Source organism: Muscardinus avellanarius (assembly GCF_963383645.1).
Source record: "Muscardinus avellanarius genome assembly, chromosome: 8".
NCBI classification, from domain to species: Eukaryota; Metazoa; Chordata; class Mammalia; order Rodentia; family Gliridae; genus Muscardinus; species Muscardinus avellanarius.
The window spans coordinates 65,530,168-65,555,119 of record NC_137794.1 but is presented as its reverse complement, the minus strand read 5'-3'; the positions used below and the strand labels follow the sequence as shown (position 1 = coordinate 65,555,119).

General features: G+C 46.4%; 1 protein-coding gene across 1 annotated transcript in view; it reads left to right on the top strand.

Moving 5' to 3' along the window:
- Positions 1-24,952, top strand: part of FYN (FYN proto-oncogene, Src family tyrosine kinase) — a gene marked incomplete at its 3' end in the record, with an annotated part of 135,176 nt that overhangs the window by 53,665 nt on the left and 56,559 nt on the right. Inside the window, exon 2 of the mRNA XM_080699813.1 lies at positions 21,884-22,141. Coding sequence (XP_080555939.1) covers positions 21,895-22,141 — 247 coding nt within the window. The 5' untranslated portion in view covers positions 21,884-21,894. The remainder of the gene's footprint in view (positions 1-21,883; positions 22,142-24,952) is intronic.

The following is a 24,952-nucleotide window of genomic DNA, read 5'->3' as shown; positions in this document are numbered from 1 at the left end:
AGCGTGCGCCACCATGCCTGGCTAACATGCCTTTTCTTAACACCACAAAAAGTTACTTCTAACAGTTTGTTATGTAATTTCATCTATAGTTACTTAATTAATTGGCCATTTTCCAGTCATTTAACACCTTTAGCTGTTGGACCTTTTTACCAGGCGTGTAAACACAAACAAGCAAATCATTTTCCCAGGGTCCATAACTTAAGGATACACCAAAACAATTACCATCTTAATACAATATTTTTAAAGCTTTACTCCCAGGACAGGTGTGCCGTTCACTTCATCTTAGTCATGACTCTGGGGCTTTGATATAAGAAAGTAATTATTTATTTCTGTTTTTACTTATTTCTGACAGAGAATTATATCATGACTCAATTGTTAGATACATATTGGCACTATAGATGCTTCCAGTATCGTCATCTTTGCCAAGTCATTAGAAGACGCGGCTGTGCCACAGGTCCTGGGTCTTAAGTCCATGTTCTTCACCTGCAGGTGTGTTGGGGGCACTGTCCTGAGCGCCTCCCTTCCCTGACCTCACGGGTGGCCTCACCACACACGTGCTTCCTGGTCTGCCTCAGTCGGCCTGTGGGTTGTGAGTCCGCATGGCTCCTCTGGGATTCCCCACAAGCCATGGCTGTGTTACCAGCCTACTCCAGCATTCCCTGCAGTGGCCAGCCATTTTCTCCATTCCTCTCAATCTTTAATTCTGTACCTTCCCAGGAAAACTGGAGGACTAAAAGCTATAGTTGGAACTTTTTTATTTTGTAGAAGAAAGAAATTGGCCAGAGTTCAAAAGAGAAAGTTCTTCCAGTGCCCAGAGGGGTTTCGGTTCGGTGCTTTGGTTTCCTTCTTGGTATTACCACTCCCGGCGCTTGGTCTCCAACCAGAAGTCAAGAGCATTTGAAACTTTTCAAGCAGATCATTGAAGAAAGAGATGGAATCTCTGTGTTGTAGGAGCCACTGCCCCTCCTCCCCGATCTCTTAGCCATAGTAGTTTACGCTTATGGCACTAAGTATAGAAGAGGTAAGAGGGTCGGTGTCCACTCTGGCAGAGGCAGAGAAAGCCCAGGTGACCTTGCTCAGATGACTTTAATATGGTGGCCCGTCCCCGGCACCCAGTGACTGACACCTGGTCTATAAAGGTCTTTTGGAGCCACTTCTCCCAGAAAGCATCAAGCAGAGTCCTGCAGCAAGGTGCTCCTAGCCCAGGGGACCTGCTATAGGGGAGAGTCTGAGGACACTTGAGCCACAAAAGTGATGAGTGAGGAACTGAACGTGGCTGCTCCCAAACCCCTTTGTTCCTTATTCCCTTAGTTTCTGACCTGGTACCATACCAGGCACCAGGAGGCACCAGGCCTAAAATGCAACATGCTACATGGTAGACTTTTCAGAGTGTCTCTTCATGGTTTTGAGATCCATTCTTCATGTCCTGAGGTCCATTTGCTCTCTCCGCAGAGTAGGGTTTCTGAAAGTCTTGCTAGAACATGAGTATTTAGGTGAAAATTAGCTTATCATGCAAAAATGCTGGCCAATACTAGTACCTTAGTCTTTTTTTTTTTTTTTTTGTGGGTCTGAGGATGGAACCCAGGGGCATTTGACCTCCGAGCTACACCCCCTGTCCTATTTTTTATTCTTTATTTTGAAACAGGGTCTCACTAAGTTGCAGAGGGCCTCACTAAGTAGCTGAGGCTGTCCGTGAACCGCGATCCTCCAGTCTCAGCCTCCCGAATGCTGGGATGACAAGCGTGTACCACCGCACCCGGCATCTTAGTCTTACTGACCCATGAAATTAGTCCTTTGATGATATGATTCAGATTGAGGGGTTTTTTTTGTGTGTGTGTGGTATTAGGGATGGAACCCAGGGGCTTTCTACCCCTGGGCTACACTCCCAGACCTATTTTATATTTTATTTGAAAAACAGGGTCTCACTAAGTTGCCAAGAGCCTCACTAAGTAGCTGAGGCTGGCTTTGAACCTGCTCAGTCCTCCTGTCTCAGCCTCCCAAGTGCTGGGATTACAAGCATGCGCCACCATGCCCAGCTCAAGATTGAGAATTTTAAGGTCCACTTTTCTTCAAAAAGATAAATAACCCTCCACTTTGACCTTCCAACTAATACATCTGAAAATGTGAGTCTTTAGGACGGACTATCAGGGTTCCTTTTTCCTGAGTTTAAATCAAATAATTCCGGCAAAAATGCAACTTCTTCCTTCTTCATTTTCTTTTTATTTGTATCCTAGTAACTCATTTTGTTGTCTACTCAGTTCACCCCTGCAGTGTTATCTCTGGTCCACAGCTGGGTGGGTGGCAGGATGCCTGCCATGGCAGACGGGCCGTGTCCTGGGCAGCCAGAAGTCACTGGGTCACTGAGAGAAAACTCCCAGGCTCCAGTGTGAGTCCTGTCCCCACCTCACACGCCTGTTAACATGTGTGGCTTGCAGAGCACCGACGGCCCGCCAGACGACATTGAGGCACTTTCCACTCACTTGAACTGCAAGAAGTTGCTCTCCTCGGTTGTTTTAGGTCAGAAATGGCCATGTGCCAGTCACTGATAGCAGGCCCCTGCAGCTGGCATCATTCACACTGTATAGAAAGGAAGGCAGAATGATTTCACCACTTACCCAAAACAAACCCTTCTGTCCCAATCAGGGTTTTCTATCTTTCCGCCACCTTGAGGGAATGAGAAAAGAAGAGAGAAATGAAAGGGAACCTGTCTCAAAACAGAAGGATTGCCGGGGGTGGTGGCGCATGCTGGTAATCCCAGCATTTGGGAGGCTGAGACAGGGGGATGGAGGTTTGAGGCCAGCTTCAGCTACTTAGTGAGGCCTTTTGCAATGCAGTGAGACCCTGTTTCAAAATAAAGAATAAAAAATAGGGCTGGGGATGTAGCTCAGAGGTAGAATGCCCCTGGGTTCAATCCCCAGTACTGCAAAAATAAAATAAAATAATAATTAAAAAACAGAAGGAGCAGGATTCAAACCATTAAAAGAGAAATTACTCCTACCCCTCTCCCAGGAGCCACCCAAAATAATGACCCACAGAGCCGGGCTTCTCTTGAGGCAGTGGGCAGGGCAGGCAGCGGAGCCCTCCGGTGGGACCCAGGCAGGCTCCGGGAGGGGCCCGCGTGGTTGGGAGCCAGGCCAGCGTGTCCTCCTTGAAAGCCAGTCCAGCCTCCATTTGCACTTATATCATACCGTCCTCGCGATTTCCTCTCAACAGGACTCCAGCCTTTCTCACACATAGGCATCTCGCCAGAACCCTGCACTTAGTCAATAATTTAAACTAGACAAATCGCCTCCACCCCCATACAGTACTGGTGTTGAATGGCAGACAGGCTTCAGGTGCCCAGTGGCAGCTGTAGAGCTCTTGACACCTTGAAGATAGTTTTAAATTTAAACAATAGCTTCATGGTAAGCGGCACTTTGCCTTGAGGATGCCCCTGTTTCAAAATAGGGGGATTGTGGATTGGATAGACAGGGCAGCCGCCTGCCCACAGGCAGAGAAGGAGCGTGGCGGCCATTCTTGGCTAGAGCAGCTAATGAAGGGAGGTGACAGGGAGCCACGTACCCAGTTTCCCTGAACAAGAACAGAGCAGTGAAGGAAGCAGAAGTTCCTTCAGTCCCTTCCAGCGGCTCATTATCTCCCTTGATCACGGCCATTTGGAAGTGTTTATTGAAGGCTGCAGGAGCAACATATTGAGAGCTGCATCCAATCAGAGTGAGCCAGACACTTTAGGACTTTTTTTTTTTTTTTTTTTTTGCCCTTTGGTACTAGGAATTGAACCCAGGGGAATTCTCCCTCCAAGCTATACCCCCAGTCCCTTTGGGTTTTGTTTGTTTGGTTGGTTTTGAAACGGGGGTCTTGCTAAGTTGCTGAAGCTGGTCTCGAACCTATAATTCTCCAGTCTCAGCCTCCCAAGTACTGGTGTATGCTAGCACGCCCAGCCAGGCAAGCATTTAAGGCCTTTGTTTTACAGTACTGGGATGGAACCCAGGGGCATTCTACCTCTGAGCTGTACCCCCAGCCCTATTTTTTATTCTTTGTTTTGAAATAGGGTTTACCAAGTTGCAAAGGGCCTCACCAAGTAACTGAGGCTGGCCGCAAACTTGGATTCTCCTGTCTCAACCTCCCAAATGTTGGGATTACAAGTGTGTACCACCACTCCCACCTACATTTTAGTCTCTTGTGTTGAAAAGAAGATAATATTAGTGTGACTCCAAGAGCCTCACCGATGAGGTGGGGTTTGAGCTAAGGAATACACAGGCCAAATCTCACCCAGGTAGCCAGGGGGAGGGGGTTTCCTGAGAAAGAAGAACAGACTGTGGTGTGGAAACAACAGGGTACTAGGCTGGGTTTCCTAGATCCTCAAAATAACTGCCTTTAACCAGTAGCCCCCAAGAATGTGCCTGTCCCCATTTTTCATCCCCAGGAAGCTTTCCTATGGCTTCAGTCCTGGGTCTCAGGGAGTGGCTGGCTCCCTGCGTCTTAAGGAGCTGAAGCATCCCCTGTGGCCCAGAAAAAATGAAGCTTCCTCATACAGGTGAGCCTCCCCCAGACCTTCAGGGTGCCTGTTTCCTGGATTGCTAGGCATGCTTCTTTCTTTTATCTTCTTTCTTCCTTTCTCTCTTTCTCTTTTGTTTCTTTTCAGTGATGGGTATGGAATCCGGGGCCTCACATAAGCTAGGAAGTACTCTGCCACTGAGCTACATACCCAGCCCCTTTTTATTTTTTATTTTGAGACAGGATCTCACTAAAGATCCTGCCCAGGCTGGCCTAAAACTTGTGATCCTCCTGCCCCAATCTCCTGGGTAGCTGGGATACAAACATGGTTACCACACCTAATTTAAAAGTTTCTTTTAAGATATCTGCCAAGTAGCAGAACGTCTGCTCATAGGAAAGATGCATCTAAATAACATAAAAGTACTCTTCCAACGTAGTTGTACCAGTTTACATACTGCCAGCACTGCACATGAACTCTCTTGCTCCACATTTTTACTAGCCCTTGCTACCAAGAGACTGAAAATTTTGCTAATAACATCACTTTTTAAAATTTTTTTTTATTTTTATGTGGAGCATATTAAAAATAGCATATATTCAGACTGTGCTTGATGCCTCCCCCCGGCTTCCCCTTCCCCCTCCCAACAATGAGTGTCCAGGTTAACCATGCTATATTCATACTTTTACACATATTCAGATGTAGCTCCTCCATTAATCAACCTCAGCCTTCTTCCTCTCCTATCATTTCATTCTAGCTTTGCTGAGGTTTCCCCTCCATTTTCTGGAGTCCCTCTGGTATTCCTAATACTCCATAGTTTGGGCATATTAGAGAAAACATATATTCCTTCTCTTTCTGTGCCTGGCTGATCTCACTTAACATAATGTTCTCCAGGTCTCTCCATCTTCTTGCAAATGATGTGATTTTCACACAGGGAATACAGCACGGAAATGAAGGGTGACACTTTGTGGTTGCTATTGTATTGTTTTGTTTAGGTTGGAAATCAGCTGACAGTCTTGTCATCTGACCTGGACAGGAAAGCAAAAATGACCAGGTACAAAAAAAAAAGGAGATGGAATTGTCTTTATTTGTTCATTGTTGTTGTTTGTTAAGAGAAACAGTCAAAATAAAAAGGACAAATTAGAGACTATGATTCTAACTTAAAGAAGAGCCATATGTTTGAGGCACAAACAAAATAGTGAGAAGAGCTGAAGGTAAGATGAACCAGCAGGAGTGTCAAGACAGAAAGAAACAAGTTTAAAACACTTGAGATATACTTAGGAAAATAAGTTAGAAAACAGTTCAGTCAGTCTACAAAAGCAGGAATTGGTATAAGTAATCAGAAAATTCCATAGGGTTATGCAGATCCATCATTCTGAGCAGCATTTCTAGCTTAGCAATGGAGCCAACGTAGAAAACACAAATCTTAAGAGAAAAGGAAGGTGGCTGGGAAATGGGGGGTTCTCAAGGGGAGGGCATCCCAGGAGCTCATCCCAATGAAAAGGACCATTTTCCCATCCAGGCCGATGATCAGCACGTCGAGCCAGCCTTTGTCAAAAAGAATTACGGCAGAGCTGTCGCCTGGGCTTATTCCAAGTGTGTACCATTGTTACATGCTGAGCCGATACGGGTTGTATCGAACCAGAATGGAACAGACACAAAGCCACACTCAGGTCATCACCATCACCTGGAGTCTTAGCGGCAGCTCCATGAGCCCTCAGCACGAGTGCTGGGGGACAGGATGATTCTGCTCAATGCTGGGTCGAAATGCCCCTGCCCAGAGCTGCCACCTGATGACTCTTGCTAGCGGGTGAGCAAGAGTTTCCATCCCTGCCTGTGCTGAACCTGTCTGTGTATGTAAGCAGGGCTGCCGTGCCCTGAACACAAGCTGTACAGGTCATGCAAAACTGAGGTGTAACTGCCACTGGTTCACTGTGATAAAGATGTTCCTGTTTGACTTGAGAGAGCCAACTCTGTGCAGCTGGAGGAGAAAGGAGGCAGTCCTCTGTCACCTTACCTCGTCTGCACCTCTAACCCCAGCCTCTCCTTCAGGCTCCTCCGTGACATCATTGCGTGGTTGGATATTAGCCAATGCCTGCTTTTCCAGGGGACATTGTCCTCCTCCTGGTGTTCTGCACTGCAGATGAATATCTCTGTTGTTATCTGTCCTTGTCACATTGAGGCAACCACCTACGCAGCAGCACAGCAAGCCTCCATCTCCCGCTCCTACCAGCCGCAAAAGATCTTGGGGTTCTTTTTGCACCACGACTCTCAGATAATGTCACTTACATAGTCCCATAGTAAATCACCTCTGCGGCCATTGGAGGCTTCAGGTCTTTATTCTCATGGGCAACAAAAGCTCCCTTTTTGCTACCAACAGGAATGATTTATGAAGTATGAATTATGCATAAATGGGTGGCTAGAATGGATAGAGTTGTCTGTCCAGCTTTGGAAGGCACGTCCTACTTAGGTGCATCTCAATCCAGCCACTCTGGCTGTCCCTCACTCCTCCTCTCTCCCCAGCCTCTGCATATGGCTGTCAAGACCCAGTTTCACTCCCACTTAATACCAGATGAGTATCAGCTGGGTATTGTACAAGTGCTTTAGCATATTAGCACATGGTTAAGAGCACAGGCCTCAGACTCAGCCAGGCCTGGCTTCAAATCCAGCTCAACCAGCTGTGAGGCCTGAGCCAAGTAATTTTACCGGCCTACACTTATTCCCCCATCTGAAAGATAATGCCATTGGTAGTTAATAGTAGTAATAATAATCCCCAGCTCACAGGGCTGTTGATAGATCAAAGGAGATCATTTACGTATTTCGCATAGCAAAGCTACGGGGCACGTAGGTGCTCAGTAGAAAGGACACATGTGATTTGTGGTTTATGATCTGGCTTCTGCCTGCTTCTCAAGCTTCATTTCCAGCCACTTTCACAGCTGCACATTTCAGTTCCAGTAAGCGCCTTTTGATTGGAAGCCTGTTTTCTTAATGCTTAGCACCCAGAGCTGTGCCATATGCAGGGCACACATTGGAATGCTCCAGAAATATGAACAGAAATCCAGCAGGCAGTAGGACCACTTACGGTTCCATGTGCCCTGCGAGGTGCTGCTCCCCGGCCTGCAGTGTCCTCCTTCTTGTCTGGACCAGCATCCAGTCACCCTCCTAATCACTGACCTCCGTGCACTAGAATTCCCCCCACACTCCCTTCCTACCTGAGCCCCATGATGGACTTGCCTGCCTCCCTCTCATCTCTGTAAGCCCTTTGAGGGCAGGGGCATGTCCACTGACTTCATATCCACAGCCCTTTGCACAGTACCTGTCAGGTAGAGGGGATCAAGATACAGTTGCTGAATAAGGACAGGAAGGCAGGATGGATATAAGTAAAAGGATATATGCAGAGACACAAAATGCAAGGGAAATGAAACCTTTGAAAACTGGCACTTTGTTACCATGGTGACTTCTGAGTAACTTTTGTTTGAGGGGCAGGGTAGTGGTGGGGATTCTTTATTCTTGTTGTTGTCTCTCTTACTTCCTCATCTCCAGCAGCTCAGAAGGAGAGCAGCTATACCTAGCAACCCATAGGGTAGAGCTGGGGAAAACTGGCACCTCCACATGACAAGGGAGTTGCTGGATAAAGACCAAAACTTACCATGAGTGCCTCAGCTGCTTCACCCAGATCAGAAGTTGTTCTTCAGCCAGGCATTGTGGTAACCCTAGTACTTGGGAGGACAAGATAGGAGAACTGCAAGTTCAAAGCCAGCCTCTGCAACTTAGTGAGGCTCTCAGCAACCTAGTGAGATCCTGTTTTCAAATAAGAAATAAAATAGGGCCAGGGTTATAGCTTGGAGGTAGAATGTCTCTGCGTTCAGTCCTCAGTACTCTTCCCCCCCACACACACACACAAAAGTGGTTCTTCATTTTAACAACAAGGGAACGTGGAGGATATAGGCAGATCTTCTGAAGATTGCAAGGCGAAAGAACACTCTAAGCCATAGTGACAAAAAAGCCAGACATGGTAGCATGTGTCTGTAATCCCAGTACCTGGGAGACTGAGTCAGGAGGATCGCAGGTTCCAGGACAGCTTCATCAACTTACTGAAACCCTATTTTATTTTATTTTATTTATTTATTTTTTCTTTTTTACAGGTCTGGGGATGAAACCCAAGGGCATTCGACCTCTGAGCTACACCCCCTGCCCTATTTTTTATTCTTTATTTTGAAACAGGATCTCACTGAGTTGCAGAGGGCCTCACTAAGTAACTGAGGCTGTACACAAACCACAATCCTTCAGTCTCCACCTCCCAAATGCTGAGATTACAAGCGTATGCCACCATGCCCAGCTGACACCCTCTTTAAAAATAAAAAATAAAAAGGTCTGGGGTGTAGCTCAAAGGTAGAATGCCCCTGAGTTCAATCCCCAGTGCCACATAAGTAACTAAATACTATGGAGCATAGCAATGTTAAGCTTTCCTCACATCATTAAAAGAACAGTGTGTCACATATAGGGTTGTGGCCGTGGCAGGGGACAGTTGAGCATTTATAGCCAAACCAGCCCACTTGGTCAGGTCTCAGCATGAGTCCTCATTATTCCTGAGGTTCTACTGAGGCACCAAGAGCTGTGCTGTGCTGGTCTATGGGCCCAGGGGCTCTGAGGCCACTGGTTCCTTCAGGAATGTTGGCACTGGCATTAAACCCGAAGAGCTCCTTATTGAAGGACATTGCACAACTAATGAGGAAACCAGGCTTCAGAGTGTACAGGGACACACTTCAGGCCATGGGGCTACTCGGCAGTCCTGTTCCGGGCTAATGACACTGCTTCCAGGTCTTCTCTAAAGCAAGAACCTGGCATTCCAGACCTCAGATGTCCTAGACACTCAGGACCCAGCCGGGCCTAAAAAATGACTAGGAACAGAGCAAGCCTTTCAAATATACCACCAGGTAGCAGGTAGAAGATGTAACTGATGTAGCAGGTATGGATTCAGTTCCAAGTCCCTCCCACTAGGCAAAGTTACTTAAATTCTGTGATCCCATGGTTCCTTAACTGTGAAATACACTTGCAAAGCTGCTCTGAGGATTAAATGAAATGCCGATGTAAAGCGCCAAGCAGGAAATACATTCTCAATAACTGCTAGGTGTTGTTATTTATTATTATTATTATCATCCTATGAATATGCCTTAATCCAGGTTTAACTATTGATGTCAAAGTAGGGCAGGGACATGTGTCCAGCAGAGCCACCCTGTTATCTCTATGTTATATTCACTTCCTTATTGTGCCAAAGTGCAGGCTTCCTCTCATAACAAAAAGATCCCAACACACACACGCAAAATAAATAAATAAATAAAAAGTGACTCACACGAAATAGGTGTTTATACCTTTCCCTTGTGAGGGAGGGTCAGAGATTGGCGTTTTGGAGTGGGTGAGCTGCTATGCTCCACAAGGTCATCAGGGAGTCCTTTCTGTCCTGCGGCTTTGCCATGCCCTATCGGGTTGCCTCCTCTGCCTGTTCATTAGCACTAAGTCGATTCATCAGCACTACATCTACTTTCCAGCCCACAGAGAGTAGGAAGGATAATAGAAGATAACCTACTCTTACTTGAAAGAAAAATACAGCAGTTAAATCTATGGCCAGAAGTGCCATGGCCAGAACTAGCTGCAAGAGAGTCTGGAAATGCAATCTTCAGCTGCACAGCCACGTGCCTAGCTGAAGCTCTGTCACTGTGGAGGGGCCAAGGTTGACTTGGTAGGACAGTGAGCAGTCTGTCACACTACTTGGATCCTCCACCTCTCATCTCCTTCCAGTGATATGGATTCAGGCCTTCAGGTTGTCAAGGCCATGCCCCATCAGGTCTTCACACTCAGCCAACGCTGTCTAAAACAGAATCCTACAAGCTCCTAGAAGAAAAGGGAAGAGAAAAATTGTGCTATCTTTAAGGAGACAACTTCAGGTTTGATTACTTTGGAAGACTATACTCAAAAATATATAAAACATTTGTTTATTCTTTTGAGGGTTTTTTCTCTATTTTTCTCTTTTTTTTTTCTGATAGTGTGGATTGATTGAACCTAGAAGAGTTCTTTCTCTGAGCTACACCCAGTCCTTTTTTTTTTTTTTTGAAATGACTCACTAAGTTACCACACACTACCCTGCAATCTTTCTGTCTTAGCCTCCCAAGTGCAAGTACTGGGATTACAAGTGTTTGCCACCATGCCTGACAAATTGACAAATAAATATCGTTAAACTCTAACTAGATTTTTTTTTTTTTTTGGTGGTATTGGGAGTGGAACCCAGGGGCTTTTCTACCTCCAAGCTATAATCCCAGACCTATTTTATACTTTATTTGGAAACAGGGTCTCACTAAGTTGCTGAGAGCCTCACTAAGTAGCTGAGGCTGGCTTCGAACCTGTGCAATCCTCCTGGCTCAGCCTCCCAAGCTCTGGGATTACAAGCGTGCACCACCATGCCTGGCAACTCTGATCAGATTTTAATCAGGTTCCAAGTAGGTCATCAACAAGTGATCTAGGCTATGTAATACATGTTCCTCCCACACAAAGTAGCCAGTTTGTCATCCCAAATACTGTGATTTATGTGGGGTTGGAAAAAGCATCGCCCCCGGCCTTTGGGTGGCTTCATGCTCTCTTCCTCTGCCACCCTTCTCTTTCATTTCCTCTTGGTCTATAGCACAACTTCCACAGTACAGACCTTCACTGTGCTGAGGCGGGCACCCATAGTCTACCAGCCTGGACTCCCCAGGGCTAAGGAAAGAGACTCAAGGGAGGCAGACACTGTCAGGTTTCCTTGGGTAGAGAGCGAGAGGTGGGAGGAAGCGGCCGCTTCTACTCCCTTTGTTCCTGTCTTCCCTGCTCTGGCTCGTGGGTCCCAGCAGAGGCCATGGAATTAGAGAGGCGTATGTTTTCTGACTGCCTGATTTATCAGCATTCCCACCAAAACAGCTGCCGAGAAGCTTTGAAACTCTAAACCTCTGCTAGAGATGCAAAAGTTATCACAGTTGGTTTTGCAGATTCCTTGCAGCTTGAATAAAGTGCCAGCATAAAGGCCCAGCTCAGAGAGACTGGTCTCCGCCTCACTTTTCAAAGAAAAGACATCAGCCTTCACCAGCCTAGGTCCAAAACACATGCCAGTGTCCTCAGGGCTCTGACTTCACCGCCAGGTAAAGCGGCAGTGAAAGGGAACACCGGGAGACCACGTCTGCTTGGTGGCAGAAAGATGAAACATCACATTTCTTTATTCAGAGTTCATCTGTTCCTTCAGAGGAATTGATCTTGACTGGAACCAGTGAATTAAAGAAAGAGAGAAATAATTCACTGTTCTTTGAAAGGATGCAGGTCATCCCAGGGGTTTTCAGCCTTGGAGAGGAACCTCATGGGCTCGGGCACGCTCACGCATGTTCGTTCTCTCTCTCTCTCTCTCTCTCTCTCTCTCTCTCTCTCTCTCTCTCTCTCTCTCTCTCTCTTTCTCTGAGTTCCAGGGGAGGAGGCCCAATGGTGCCTGTTCAGACAGTCGCTCTGTGCTAATATGTTTGCTTGTGGCTGCACCAGGTGACACCCTGGCCCTTGGCCAGAGCTGCTACAACTGTTCCTGAAACAGGCGCAGCCCTGAAAGCCAGGCTCGGCCACTGTGGCCCAGATGTGACACCGACTTTCTTGTGTCTTTTTGCTAGTTCATGAGTAGAAGCCCGCCTTTTTGTTTTTGTTTTCCTGTGGTGGTTTTGATAGAACGGGGGCAAAGATATGAAAACATGCTTCACTGGATAGCAACATTAGGATGAAACATCTCTGTCAGACTTTTTGTGTTTCCAAAAAATTTCAGGTCATGTAAGCCAGTGTTGCTTACTGTTCTTTCCCCTGCTGGAATCACCCCGAATTCTGGGGCTAGTGGCTCAAAGGTCAAAGCATTAAAATGCTAAGCCGAATGTCTCAGCAGGAAAGGGGGAAGGCAGCAGCATGAGGACAAGTCCCTGCCTCAACCACTGACTGGTATCCAAACAGCAGGAGCGATGTGCCGTCTCCTCTGCTCTTTCTAGAGCTCAACAGCTGCACGGAGCTCAGACCCCACGCACAGAGGCCTGCAGACACCTCGCGGCCAGAGCCCCTGGCTCAGGTTCCAGCGTTGACTCGCGGTACTGTCCTAATGAGTTTGGTGGGTTTCTGCAGCTATCTAGGTCTTGGGACCCAACACTTCTCAAAAACCTACTAACCCAGCCACCCCACCCTTGGTTCTGTCATCCTGGATTCAGCTCCTGTCACCTACAGGGACTTCTGGCTTGTCTGTGTCCTGAATTGGGCTTTACAGCTCTTCATCTGTGTGTGCCCGCCCCTGGCTCCTGCACTGCCTCTCCCTGCCCTGGAAACACATATAGAAGGTGCCTGGTCATCGGCTTTGGAATCAGTCTGTGTCTGTCTGTCTCTCTGTCTCTCTCTTTCTCTTTCTCCCTCCCTCCCTCCCTTCCTCTGTCCCTCCCTCCCTGAGTTTTCCAGTCTGAGAAGTATTTGTCATCAACATATGGTTGTTTCATTTGACATAAAGATTCAATCAGGAGCTAAAACTGAAAGGAGATTTCTTGCGAAAAAAAATAAAGACAATTTATTCTCATTATGAAAACAGTACATTCTCAGTATTGCCAATTTGAGAAATAAACAGTCTCCTGTTATGAATTACCTACAAACCACAAGTAATTTGGTATGTTTCCTCCCGAGCAGTTCTCTAGGCATCCATTATATAGTTGCAATCACACAATCCTTCTTTATATAATATGAACATTCTTCCATATTACTGAAAATTTCTATAAGCATAAATTTTAATTTCTGCTTAACTTTCCATTACTGACATACTTTACAATTTGTTTAACCAGTCCCTTGTTAAAGATTTAGCAAATTTTTTAATTTTTCAAGTAATACATTTCATAGAACTTCATGTATGATTTTTAAAGGTATCTTTTAGCTGAGCATGGTGGCATATTTCTATAACCTTAGTATGTAGGAGGTTGAGGAAGGAGGATTACAGTTTCAAAGCCTGCCTTATCAACTTAGCAAGATCGTCAGCAACTTTGCCAGACCCTATTTCAAAATAAGAAATAATTTTGTGGTATTTGAGATTGAACCCAAGGGCATTGTACCTTTAAGCTACACCCCCCAGACCTTTTTATTTTTTGTTTTAAAACAGTAGTCTTGCTAGGTTGCTGAGAGTCTCATCAAGTGGCTGAGGCTGGTCTAGAACCTGCGATCCTCCTTTTTCAGCCTCCCAAGTATTGAGATTACAGGTGTGCACCATCATGCCTGGCTCACTGTACTTTTTGTGACTTGTGTTTGGTGGGGGGAGTCTTCCTCACAAGACTCTACCAAGAGTAGAAATCTTTTATTTTATGCCTGGGGAGAGCATTTGATATGACTGAGTTCATGCAGTAAATATGTTCCAGAAAGTTTCACCTGAAACGTGAATAGTATTTTAAATGCAAAATGATAACTTTTTTACACTAAAGAAACTGATGCCAACTCCTTTGGGATATATATAAATCTCCTTGCCATGACTAGGAGAGATCAGTAAATTGAGGGCTTTAGAGTCATTGGCTCAAACATTTTTAAGATGCCAAACCATACCAAGGAGGAGGCAATATATCACACCTAGCACAGTTCCTGTGCTTCCATAGAATCCACTGTCGGGGTGGAGTGGGAATGGGGTGCCAGGCCTAGTCCTTGAAACCAAGGCCTCTGCTAGGTATGCACATGAAGGTGAGCCTTGTGGAACCAGGGTCCTTCCATGGGCTTTCTCTCAACACCCTCCCATCCTTACCCCTCAGCCTTGCATGGGCTGGCCAGGATGTAGGAGGCTACTCTGGTACAGAAGCTCTGTGTGCTAGCTGTGGACTCATAGCTAGTTTCACACCCATCTCTACCACTTACTTATCTCTGGACACATTCCCCAGACTCTACTCTTCCCTTGTAGGTGCAAGAAAATAGCAACACCTGTGTTTAAGGTTCATTATGAGAGTTTAGTGAGATGCCACGTTCCCATGCACAGCTTGGTGCTTGGTCTGCAGTGAGCACTCTTTAAATACTGGTCATCGCTGCCAAGATTAGCACCTTCATCTCCATGGTGCCCCATCCCACCTAAATACGTGTTCATTTTCTACTACTGCATAACAAAGCACCGTAAACTTAGTGTCTTAAAACAGCATTCACTTGTTACTCATGATTCTGCGGGCCGTGAGCCCAGGCCTGGCCTTATATGTTCTCTGCTCGTGGAAGCTGAAACCAACTGGCTGGCTGTGTTGTCATCTGGAGTATCACAAGGGAAGAACCCATTTCTGGCCTCATTCAGGCTCTTGGCCAAAATCAGATCCTGTGGTTATAGCACCAACCATTTCCTTGCTTTCTGCCAGCTATGAGTTGTTCTCAGCTCCCAGAGGCCACCTTGTGTCTGAGCACACAACACCTCCATCTTTAAGACTGCAGTGAAAAGATCCCTCCCTTTGAACACCTCTCACGCTTCAAATCTACATCTCCAGGAAGAGCTGTCTGTGCCCTTTCATCGACTCACTGAATTAGGTCAGTCCACCTGAAACGATCTCCCTTTCTTCAAGTCAACTGGGCCAGTTTAACCTAGTCACAGGAGCAGCTGTCCCATCACTCGCAAGTCCCAGAGATCATACAGGACATGTTCAGCCAGGGCAGGGATCTTGAGGGCAGCTCAGAAATCTGACTCCCTCAACGTAGTCTTCACAAGACACATGTTTTCATTCCGTCCCTCTGGCTGGCAGCAAAGGGAGCTTTTCCCCCATGGGCAGAGCCCTACATGCCCTTTTTCCATGGCTGGGCTGGGGCCCCTGGCTGGTCCTAGCACCAGTGCCACGTGTGGTTCAGCTCTCAGGTTTTCACATCTGCACAGTGTCGATCAGCTGCGTCTTTTTCCTTGCCACAGGACCTTGGGGAGTGCCTGTGCTTCCCACAGAGGTCAGCACTGTCTTGCTTTCTGTCCTGCCTTTCTTGGCATTCCTGGCCCTTCTGTCCTGACTGTCCCCAAGAAACCATACTGCCTGCACTCACCTATGGGCCGCCAGGATCTGCTGACCCTTTGACCTACAAAGGAGGAAAGCCCTGTTGCAAAGGATCAAAAGATGCTAGGAAATTGGAAATTTGGGTGGCAGGTTCTGTGGCCCAATTCCTGTTGCTAGCTTCATGGTGTTCAACTGTCTCTAAAGGTCCTGCTGCAGCAGTTACATGGTCAAAACTCAGAAAAGGTCTCTCTGGGTTTTCAAGGGATTTGCTTTCCTCGGGTTGATGCGTGTGGGTGTTTGCAATTTTACAAGGATATAGAGCCCCCTGCCATGAACCATCTATCCCAAAGTCAGCTCATTTCTGACATGCCCCCGCCACGTCTTATCCTCTCCTCCTGCTATTGCTGGAAGCTGCCCATTTTGTCTTTCTTGCAGAGAAGTGCAAAACTGCAGTCGCTCTATAACTCAGTTTTAAATTCTTCTTTCAAATGTGCCTGTCTGTCTTGTATTTGGTTTCATATATATATACACTTTTATTGGTGCGTTGTAGAGTCACATCATAATGTGACTCTTAGTGATAGTGACGTTCACGCCCACAGCACTTGGTGGGCTTCCCCACCCAGCTCCCTCCCTTGGACTTGGTTTTTAGGTTCTTGGTTCAGTGCCTCCCTTTTTTTTTTTTCTTTTTTTTAACTTCCATTATGATTCTCACCCAGTTACAGGGGAGACCAGAGCCAAAGGGTTAGGGGATAGAAACGCCAGAGGACTTGCCACTTTTAAGTACTGGCCCTGCGTGGCTTTGCCCATCCATCTTTCTCCAAAGCCTGGGCCACCTGCTGGGCTGTCTGGAGCAGCGGTGGCTAGTCAGCCTGGGCCGTTGCTTCTCCACCCACCTGGGCTGGTTTCTGACTAGAAGCGCTGATGCTGCAGAAATCACCATGGCTGGTTGTCACTTTCACCTTCCCTGTTCCTGTCACCCCTCCTCTGTAAGAATCTCTCAACAGAAGGTAATCTGCTTGTGCAGGAGCCTGCCAGCGACCTTTTCCCTTCCTGGTATTCCGCTCTTGCACCCACCCAGAATCTTGTCACAAGTCCCTTCCTGGTATTCCGCTCTTGCACCCACCCAGAATCTTGTCACAAGTCCTGTACCAGTGGAACTCAAGCACGCTAATATGGCTCTTTCATTGGCTTATAAGGAAACGTGAGGGTTGCCTGTGTTTAATGTGCAGCTGGCAGGCTGGACCAGGGGCTGTGGCATTAGTAAGAGCGAGCTTGTTCAATTCACCCTGGGACAAAGAACTCTGTGCCCATAATGGCAAATAGACCCAACCCTCTAGATCAGCTTCCATCACTAAAGAGCTGTGCAAAGGGCTCAGAAGCCAGCCCTGACAGAGCTGCAGGAAGCGCGGTGATGGGTTGCTAATGTCTGCCTTGAGCAGGGTGTGGCAACCCTTGAATTCTGGGTAATTCTGCTAATTCCTCCCCACTTGCATGATGCTGTTGGTGAATTTGAAAAGATCCACAGGACTAAGGAAATATTAAGTATATTGGGTTTTGTTTGCATAGTAAAAACAGGGCCAGGTGGGTGGCCAGTTGGCAAGGATTGGAGAATAGGGGGCCTTGCTGTTCTTGTCCACGTGTGGACTGCAGGGGCAGGTTCCCATCGGCTAATGTGCTCTTCTGCCGGCTTTTTTAGGCCTGACAACATGCACAGGACTCTAGCCCTGAATTCATGGTGTGTGATGTTTTACTAATCTGAGTAACTCCAGGGCCCAACTTTCAGAATGGCATTATTCAGACTTCCCAGTTACGCACAGATCTGGAGCAGGTGCATTCTTGCACCCATGTTCATGTTGAACCAAGAGCATTGGACAGAAAAGCCCCAGCATGTAACTGTACCCATAAGGGTATTGCTATTTTCACCTGAATGCCAGAAGCTTGCCTGGTGGCAAGGAGCCTGGTCACACTGGGAGCTGTGCTGGGGGCCACGCTGAGGGCCATCAGGAGCTGCTCTGACTCTTCCCTGGAATGAGTTGTGCAGCTGCCCCATGTGGGAGGAAGAAGACCACAATTTCTTATACAAATATGTTCATTATGATTCACTTTTAATGGCTTGAGCCTGATTTACTGGTTTATCTCTGTTTCTTCATATGTATCACTAAAGAAAAGAGAATAAGCAAGATCTCATACAGAAATGTTACTTTTTGGCTTTTATTTTGTTGTGTTGTGGGCTTTTTATTTGTGTTTTGCTTTGTGGCACTGGGAATTGGACCCCGGGGCATTCTGTCTCTGATCTACACCCCAAGCCCTTTTTTTATTATTTTATTTTATTTTATTTTATTTTTGCAGGTCTAGGGATGGAGCCCAGGGGCATTTGGCCTCCAAGCTACACCCCCTGCCCTATTTTGTATTTTTATTTTGAAACAAGGTCTCACTAAGTTGCAAAGGGCCTCACTAAGTAGCTGAGGCTGGCCGTGAACCACCATCCTCTAGTCTCAGCCTCCCGAATGCTGGGATTACAAGCGTGCACCACCATGTCCAGCTTTATTTTTATTTTGAAACAGAGTCTCACTAGGTTGCTGACAGTCTTGCTAAATTGCTGAGGCTGGCCTCAAACCTTTGATCCTCCTGTCTCAGCTTCCCAAATACTGGGATTGCCACCACACCCAGCTCAGAAATATCACTTACCTCAAAAGTTCAAATGTATAGCCAGGCCTGGTGGTGCACACTTATAATGCCAGTACTTTGGAGGCTGAGACAGGAGGATTACAGATTCATGGCCAGCCTCAGTTACTTAGTGAGACCCTATTTCTATTAGAGAGGTTTGTTTCCTCCAAAATTATCTTGATTAGGTGTTTTTGTTATTTATTCACTGAACTACTACTACATATACTTATACTATATAAGGACAGCAGCTGTTATTCTATTTCCAAGATATAGGTATGAATTATTTCCTGTGTGTAAATCAAGATTTACTAACCTTGACACAACTAACATTTGGGGCCAGGTAATTATTTGTTGTGGGAAGCTGTTCTGTGCATTGTAGCACATTTAGGCCACTAGACATTTGACCTCTACCCACTAGTGGCCAATAGATTCCCCCCTCTTGCCACCCAGTTATGACAATCAGAAATGTCTCCAGATAAGCCAGGCATGGTAGCAAACACTTGTAATCCCAGCATTCTGAGGCTGGGAGGATCTCAGTTCTCAGACAGCCTCAGCTATTTAGCAAGGCCCTTCACAATTCAGTGAGACCCTGTTTCAAAAATAAAAAGACTCAAAAATAGGGCTGAGAGTGTCGCTCAAAGGTACAAAGCTCCTGGATTCCATCCCTAGTACTTCAAAAGAAAAAGAAAAGAAAAGAAAAACAGGAAGGAAGGAAGGAAGGAAGGAAGGAAGGAAGGAAGGAAGGAAGGAAGGAAGGTCGGTCTCCAGACATTGCCCCATATGTCCCATGGTGGGAAGGGGTGACAAAGTCACCCCTAGCTGAGAACCACTAATGAAAATGATTTTGATTCTGTGATTGATTCAGGTTCATATCCTCTAGTGAATATCAATGAATTTTCTGGGGGAAAAAAAAAAGAAGCACTTGAGACAAGAATATTTTCTATGTGATCTTTGTGGAAGCTCAGAGCAACTTTCTGTCATGAAAAGAGTTAATATAAACTGAGCAAGATATTTATCAGTCTGATGAAACAATATCCACAACAAATGATGAAATGCCTTCAGTAAATCATGCCTTGGAGATATTTTGCACTTAGTGTTTTTTTAAAAAATCGTTCATTTACCATCAGTTAGAAAGCACGTTGGACACAGTATACTGTAAGTTAATCTCAAATGATTTATGGGGAAATCTGTTCTAGTTTTGGTGACCTCAGCTTGGGCAGTAGGCAGCAAACATCCCCATTCTCAAGAACTCACATTCAGTTCAATAAGTCCTTTTAAAAGCTGCACCATGTGAGGGCTTTAGAAGAGTCTGATATTGCTGTTGTGATCTGGCCCTGCAGGACAGCAGTGTCAGAATAGTACTCCCATTGGTTTGCAAGATAGAAGATTAAAAACTTCAGGGCCTCAAATTTCTTCCCATCCTAGGCCAGCTCTGACTTCCCAGGGGCTGTGTGATATTACACATGATGTCATGTATTTCTTATTTGACTCTCTGGTCCCAAATGAGCTGCTTTTCAGAGTTTTGGCAGGGCCCTCCACTGCAGATTCTGCCTCACCCCCTCCACCGTCAGCCTCCAGCCCAAAGTAGGACCATTCAACCACCCTGCCTTGTACTTCTGAATCATCTTCACTTCTCACATCCATGAAGGCAGATTAGAAAATTAAGGGCACACTACTGAAAATAAGTCACTGGAAGAAGGGTTGGCCTTTTTGGTGCAGAGAGAGGATAAAAGAGAAACATAATGGGCTGCAAAGTGTTCACTCATTCAATTGTTAGTTACTGAACATCTCTTGTGTACCAGGCATGGGCACTATAGCTATGAGGGTAATGGACAGGGTCCTGCGTTCCTGGAACTTGAAGTCCCCTGGGTGATGAGGCAGTGGACAGACCACATTTTAATATGGTGCAGGATGAGGGAAGTTGAGATGCCATGGGAGGGCTTAGGAAAGGCATTATCTCAGCCTGGAGGGTGGGGTGGGGAATTGGAGAAGGCTTTGCGGGGAGGATGTGGTATCTTCACTGGGATGTGCCTGGGATTCGTTGCATATCAAAGAGGAGGGGAAGAGAGTATTCAAGGCCATGTTCCAAGGCCTGAACGTGAGTGGGGAAAAAATAGAATCTCTGAGGAAAAGTTGGGCATGTCTGAGTAGCAGCGTGTGAGACAGGAAGAGTGAAAAATAAACAAGGAGGAGTGAATGTGGATGCTTCTCAGGACTCCCACTTCAGCAACTGGGACTTGGCGGTGCCATTTCCCGGGATAAGGAGCCCAGGAGAAGTAGGTTTGAAGAGGGAAGCGCTGACCCAAATTTCAATTCACCCCTAGCTCTAGAACACAGGAGTGATTTTTCAAAATGTTTCTGAAGGATGTCAAAATCTAATGGAAATTTGAGAAGTTAATTAGCAGCTTGAAAGGATTGTGTTAATCTAGGCTATCCTGACACCCTGCAAATAGAGCTGGACCTCTTAGATTCTGCCAATTTGATTTTCCATTCAGTAACTTTTGCTACTTATCATCATTTTGTGCCTGGAGAATGGGTACCCATGAGTGAAGAAGTCTGACAAGTCGTTTAGGGGCTGTATTCTGACTTTTCCTGAGCCCCTTCCTTTAGATTGCCTTTGCCAAGATGAAAGTTTTTATTCTAGAATTGTATGGACTCTTTTGTGGGGGGGGGGCACTGGGGGTGGAGCCCAGGGGCTTTTCTACCTCCGGGCTATACTCCCAGACCTGTTTTTTATACTTTATTTGGAAATAGGGTCTCACTAAGTTGCTGAGAGCCTCACTAACTAGCTGAGACTGGTGTCAAACCTGTACAGTCCTCCTTCTCAGCCTCCCAAGCGCTGGGATTACAAGCATGTGCCACCACGCCAGGCTCTGGACTCATTTTATAGTGCAAACTTGTTGTTCTTGTTGTTGTTGTTGTTGTTGTGTACTAGGGATGGAACCCAGGGGCATCCTACCTCTGAGCTACACCCCCCCAGCCCTATTTTTTTATTCTTTATTTTGAAACAGGGTCTCACTGAGTAGCAAAGGGCCTCACTAAGTAGCTGAGGCTGTCGGCAAACCACGACCTTCCTGTGTCAGCCTCCCAAATGCTGGGATTATAAGCGTGAGCCACCATGCCTGGCTTAGCATTTTTATTTTATTCTACCTATTTATTTTCTACTGGGGATCGAACCCAGGACATTCTACCTCTGAGCTACACCCCCAGCCCTATTTTTATTTTATCTTATATTTTAAAACAGGGTCTTGCCAAGTTGCGGGGGGTCTCACTAGGTTGCTGAGGCTGTCCTCAAACCTTCCATCGTCCTGTCTCAACCTCCCAAACTCTGGGATTACCGGCGTGTGCCACTTCATCTGTCACATACATTATTTTTTGAGATGAATAAAGGAAAGCATAATACGTATTATTGGGCTGTCTGGGCAGGTTGTGGGATATTACAGAGTGTTAAGGGGCGCAGGCCTCATTTGGGGAAAACTGCGGCGGAGCAGACCCCATTCCCCATGATGACCCTGTTCTCCAAAGTGCGCAGAGAACAAATTTTGATTGTGCAGCAGAGGATCTGAGACTCCTCCTAACCATCGACTCTAGCCGCTGCTTTTCTTCCTGTTTCCCATAGGTCTGAAATCTCCGGGGGTAAGTTTGATAAACGCCTCCGCTTTGGTAGTGAGCACCTAGGGGGATGCACACTCACGTGCCTCCTTTCTGTTTTCTGCAGGAATTTAGATAATGGGCTGTGTGCAATGTAAGGATAAAGAAGCAACAAAACTGACGGAGGAGAGGGACGGCAGCCTGAACCAGAGCTCCGGGTACCGCTATGGCACAGACCCCACCCCTCAGCACTACCCCAGCTTCGGCGTGACCTCCATCCCCAACTACAACAACTTCCACGCAGCGGGGGGCCAAGGGCTCACCGTCTTCGGGGGTGTGAACTCTTCGTCTCACACTGGGACCTTGCGCACAAGAGGAGGAACGGGTGAGCCCCAGGGTCCATCCCCAGGACTGAGGGTGCAGAGGGGAGGCAGCTGCTCTCAGTATTTTGGCAACTAAACATCATGCTGCAGTCAGCTTCCTCTGACCAGAGGGGTGTGGTATGGTGTGGGGTGTGTGTGTGTGTGTGTGTGTGTGTGTGTGCGCACGCACGTGCGCTTTTTACTAGGATTGGACCCAGAGGCATTCTACCTCTGAGCTACATCCCCAGCCCTATTTTTTTTTTTTTTAATTTTGAAATAGAATCTCACTGAGTTGTAAAGATCCTCACTAAGTTGCTGAGGCTGGTCCCAAATCTGTGATCTTCCTGTCTCAGCCTCCCAGGTACTGGGATTATAGGCAGGCACCACCACGGTGCTTGGCTAAACCACAGCTTTAAGGTTGTAGATTCTAGTCAGTTTCCACAGATATCCCCTGTTAGGTGAGTGGCCATGAAAACAAGCCAAAGCTTGATGTGCAGATAAAAATGCCTGGCAGGGAAGCAGGAGGGCTGGGGACGCCGCACTGCTGCTCTGTGAGGGGTGTGCATGGGTGAGCCAGCTGCAGCATTCTCTGCACTAGACCCAGGCTCTCAACCTTGGCCAGCGAGCCAATAGCCAGGGCCGCTCATTCAAAATTCAATTGCCTGATCCCCACCCTGCATCTTTTGAATCATAAGTTTCAGGACTAGATCTGGGTGTATTCTGAATTCTCGAGGTATTTTTAATACACTACCTCCCACTTCTGGGGGCAGTCCCTTTTCCTCCTCTTCCTGACCTTCAGCCCCTGTCACTTCCTGGCCAGTGGGTCACTTGGTAGCACTGTATTTTGAGCACTCATCACCAATCCTCTCTCTGATATTCCCATTAAATTCTGTATGACTGAGATACATGTATGTATCTTTCCATATACGTTTGACATGGAGAAGGGGGATTAACCTTCCTCCCTCTGTAATGGGCTTGACAAGTCTTTTCATATATGTTTTTATTTTATTCTATTCTCTGTATGTATCTTTTAAAATTGAGTCTTAGAGCCGGGTGTGGTGGTGTACACTTGTCATCTCAGTACTTGGGAGACTGAAACAAGAAAATTACAGGTTCACAGCCAGCCTCAGCTACTCAGTGAGGACTTCTACAACTCAGTGAGGCCCTGTTTCATAATAAAGAATAAGAAAAAAAAATAGGGCTAGGGGTATAACCCAGAAGAAGAATGCCCCTGGGTTCAATCCCCAGTACTGCAAAAAATAAAAATAAAATTAAAAAATTGAATTTAGGTATCTTTCAGAAACTCTCCTTTTTTACTCCCACTCTCGCTCTTGCTCTCTCTCCTTCTACCCCCTTCCCTCCCTCCCTCCCTATCTCTCTCCCTCTCGAGTTTTATTTTCTTTCATACTGCAAGGCTACAATTTAGTCCCATGTGAATTTGCTGACTTAGCTAATACTTTGTAAAATATCTGGCATACATTCTCAGACATATGTTTTCTGAAATATTTGTGAGTTATCTCATGTACCTTAGCCTTCCAAATCCTTTCTCAGTATGTGAACCATGGTAACTAGATACTTGACATTATTTGTTCCAAAATTGTTTTATTACAAAATTTTAAAGGCATGTAGCATCTCTCAGCTCATCCAGGAGCAGATGTCTTTGCCTTATAGAATAATTCATTGTGCCTTTTTACTGGAGGAGTTGGCCCTACCGGGACATTAGCAGGGCTTTTTCCTCTTTGCACCCAACATGTGCAGTATAGTTGTACCAGGGACCTGACCCAAGGCTTTGGACATTGTCTACTTCTCCTGAACTAGCATATCATGCTCTGCCCAAAATAAAAAACATCCATGTTCACCCCTGTTCTGGGCAACTCTAACTTTCTTTTTCATCCTGGGGATGGTAGGCTTGCCCATACCTCCTGCCTTCTGGAAGATTCCTAGAAAAGAGAGAGGAAGTAAGGAGGTAGGCAGACAGTCTGGACCCTCTGTATCTGGAGGATGCAGAAGAAAACAAGAGCCAAAGTGCATATGTACATACACACACACACGCACACATACACGCACACACACACATGCACACATACACACACACACACACACACACACACACACACACACACACACATCTCCACTGTAAGAAGCATGAGCCCCGACTCTAAATTCTACTAACGCAGGCACCATCCCTGTTCATTCACTCATGAATGCTGCATGTGAACCCCTGAGTCTGCAGGTAACCATGGGCTGAGGTCACTAGCGGGGACCGCTTGCCTTGAACATGCGGTGTACACCACTGCATTCAGGAACAACCAGTCTAAGAAGCACCTTCTCCCTTAGAAAAGTTGAAATTTTAACGCCGGGCGTGGTGGCGCACGCTTGTAATCCCCGAGCTTGGGAGGCGGAGACAGGAGGATCGTGCTGGTTCGGAGCCAGCCTCGCTGGCTTAAGAGACCCTGTTTCCAAATAAAAATATAAAGTAGGTTTGGGAGTGTAGCCCAGAGGTAGAAGGGCTTCCAGGAACCCCAGTACCACCAAAAAAAAAAGAAAAGTTGAAATTTTAAACATAATACCGCCAGGTGTTAGCAGACTTTCTTGCCTTGTATCATTTGGTTTTGCTGTACATGCAGGTACTTTCTTCCAACACTGCTTTTGGTCCCTTACGGCCAAGAATTTCCTTTGATTCCTTCCTCAGTCCCAAAAACTGTCGGTGAGAACCTGTCGGCTGACACAAGAGCGAGTAGGAGTGTGGTCCTCATGGGCCTTCCCTCTCTTCCACACGGTGGAGCTGGCTTGGCTCTGTCTGTAAATTATGTAATGAAGGGAGTCTGTTAATA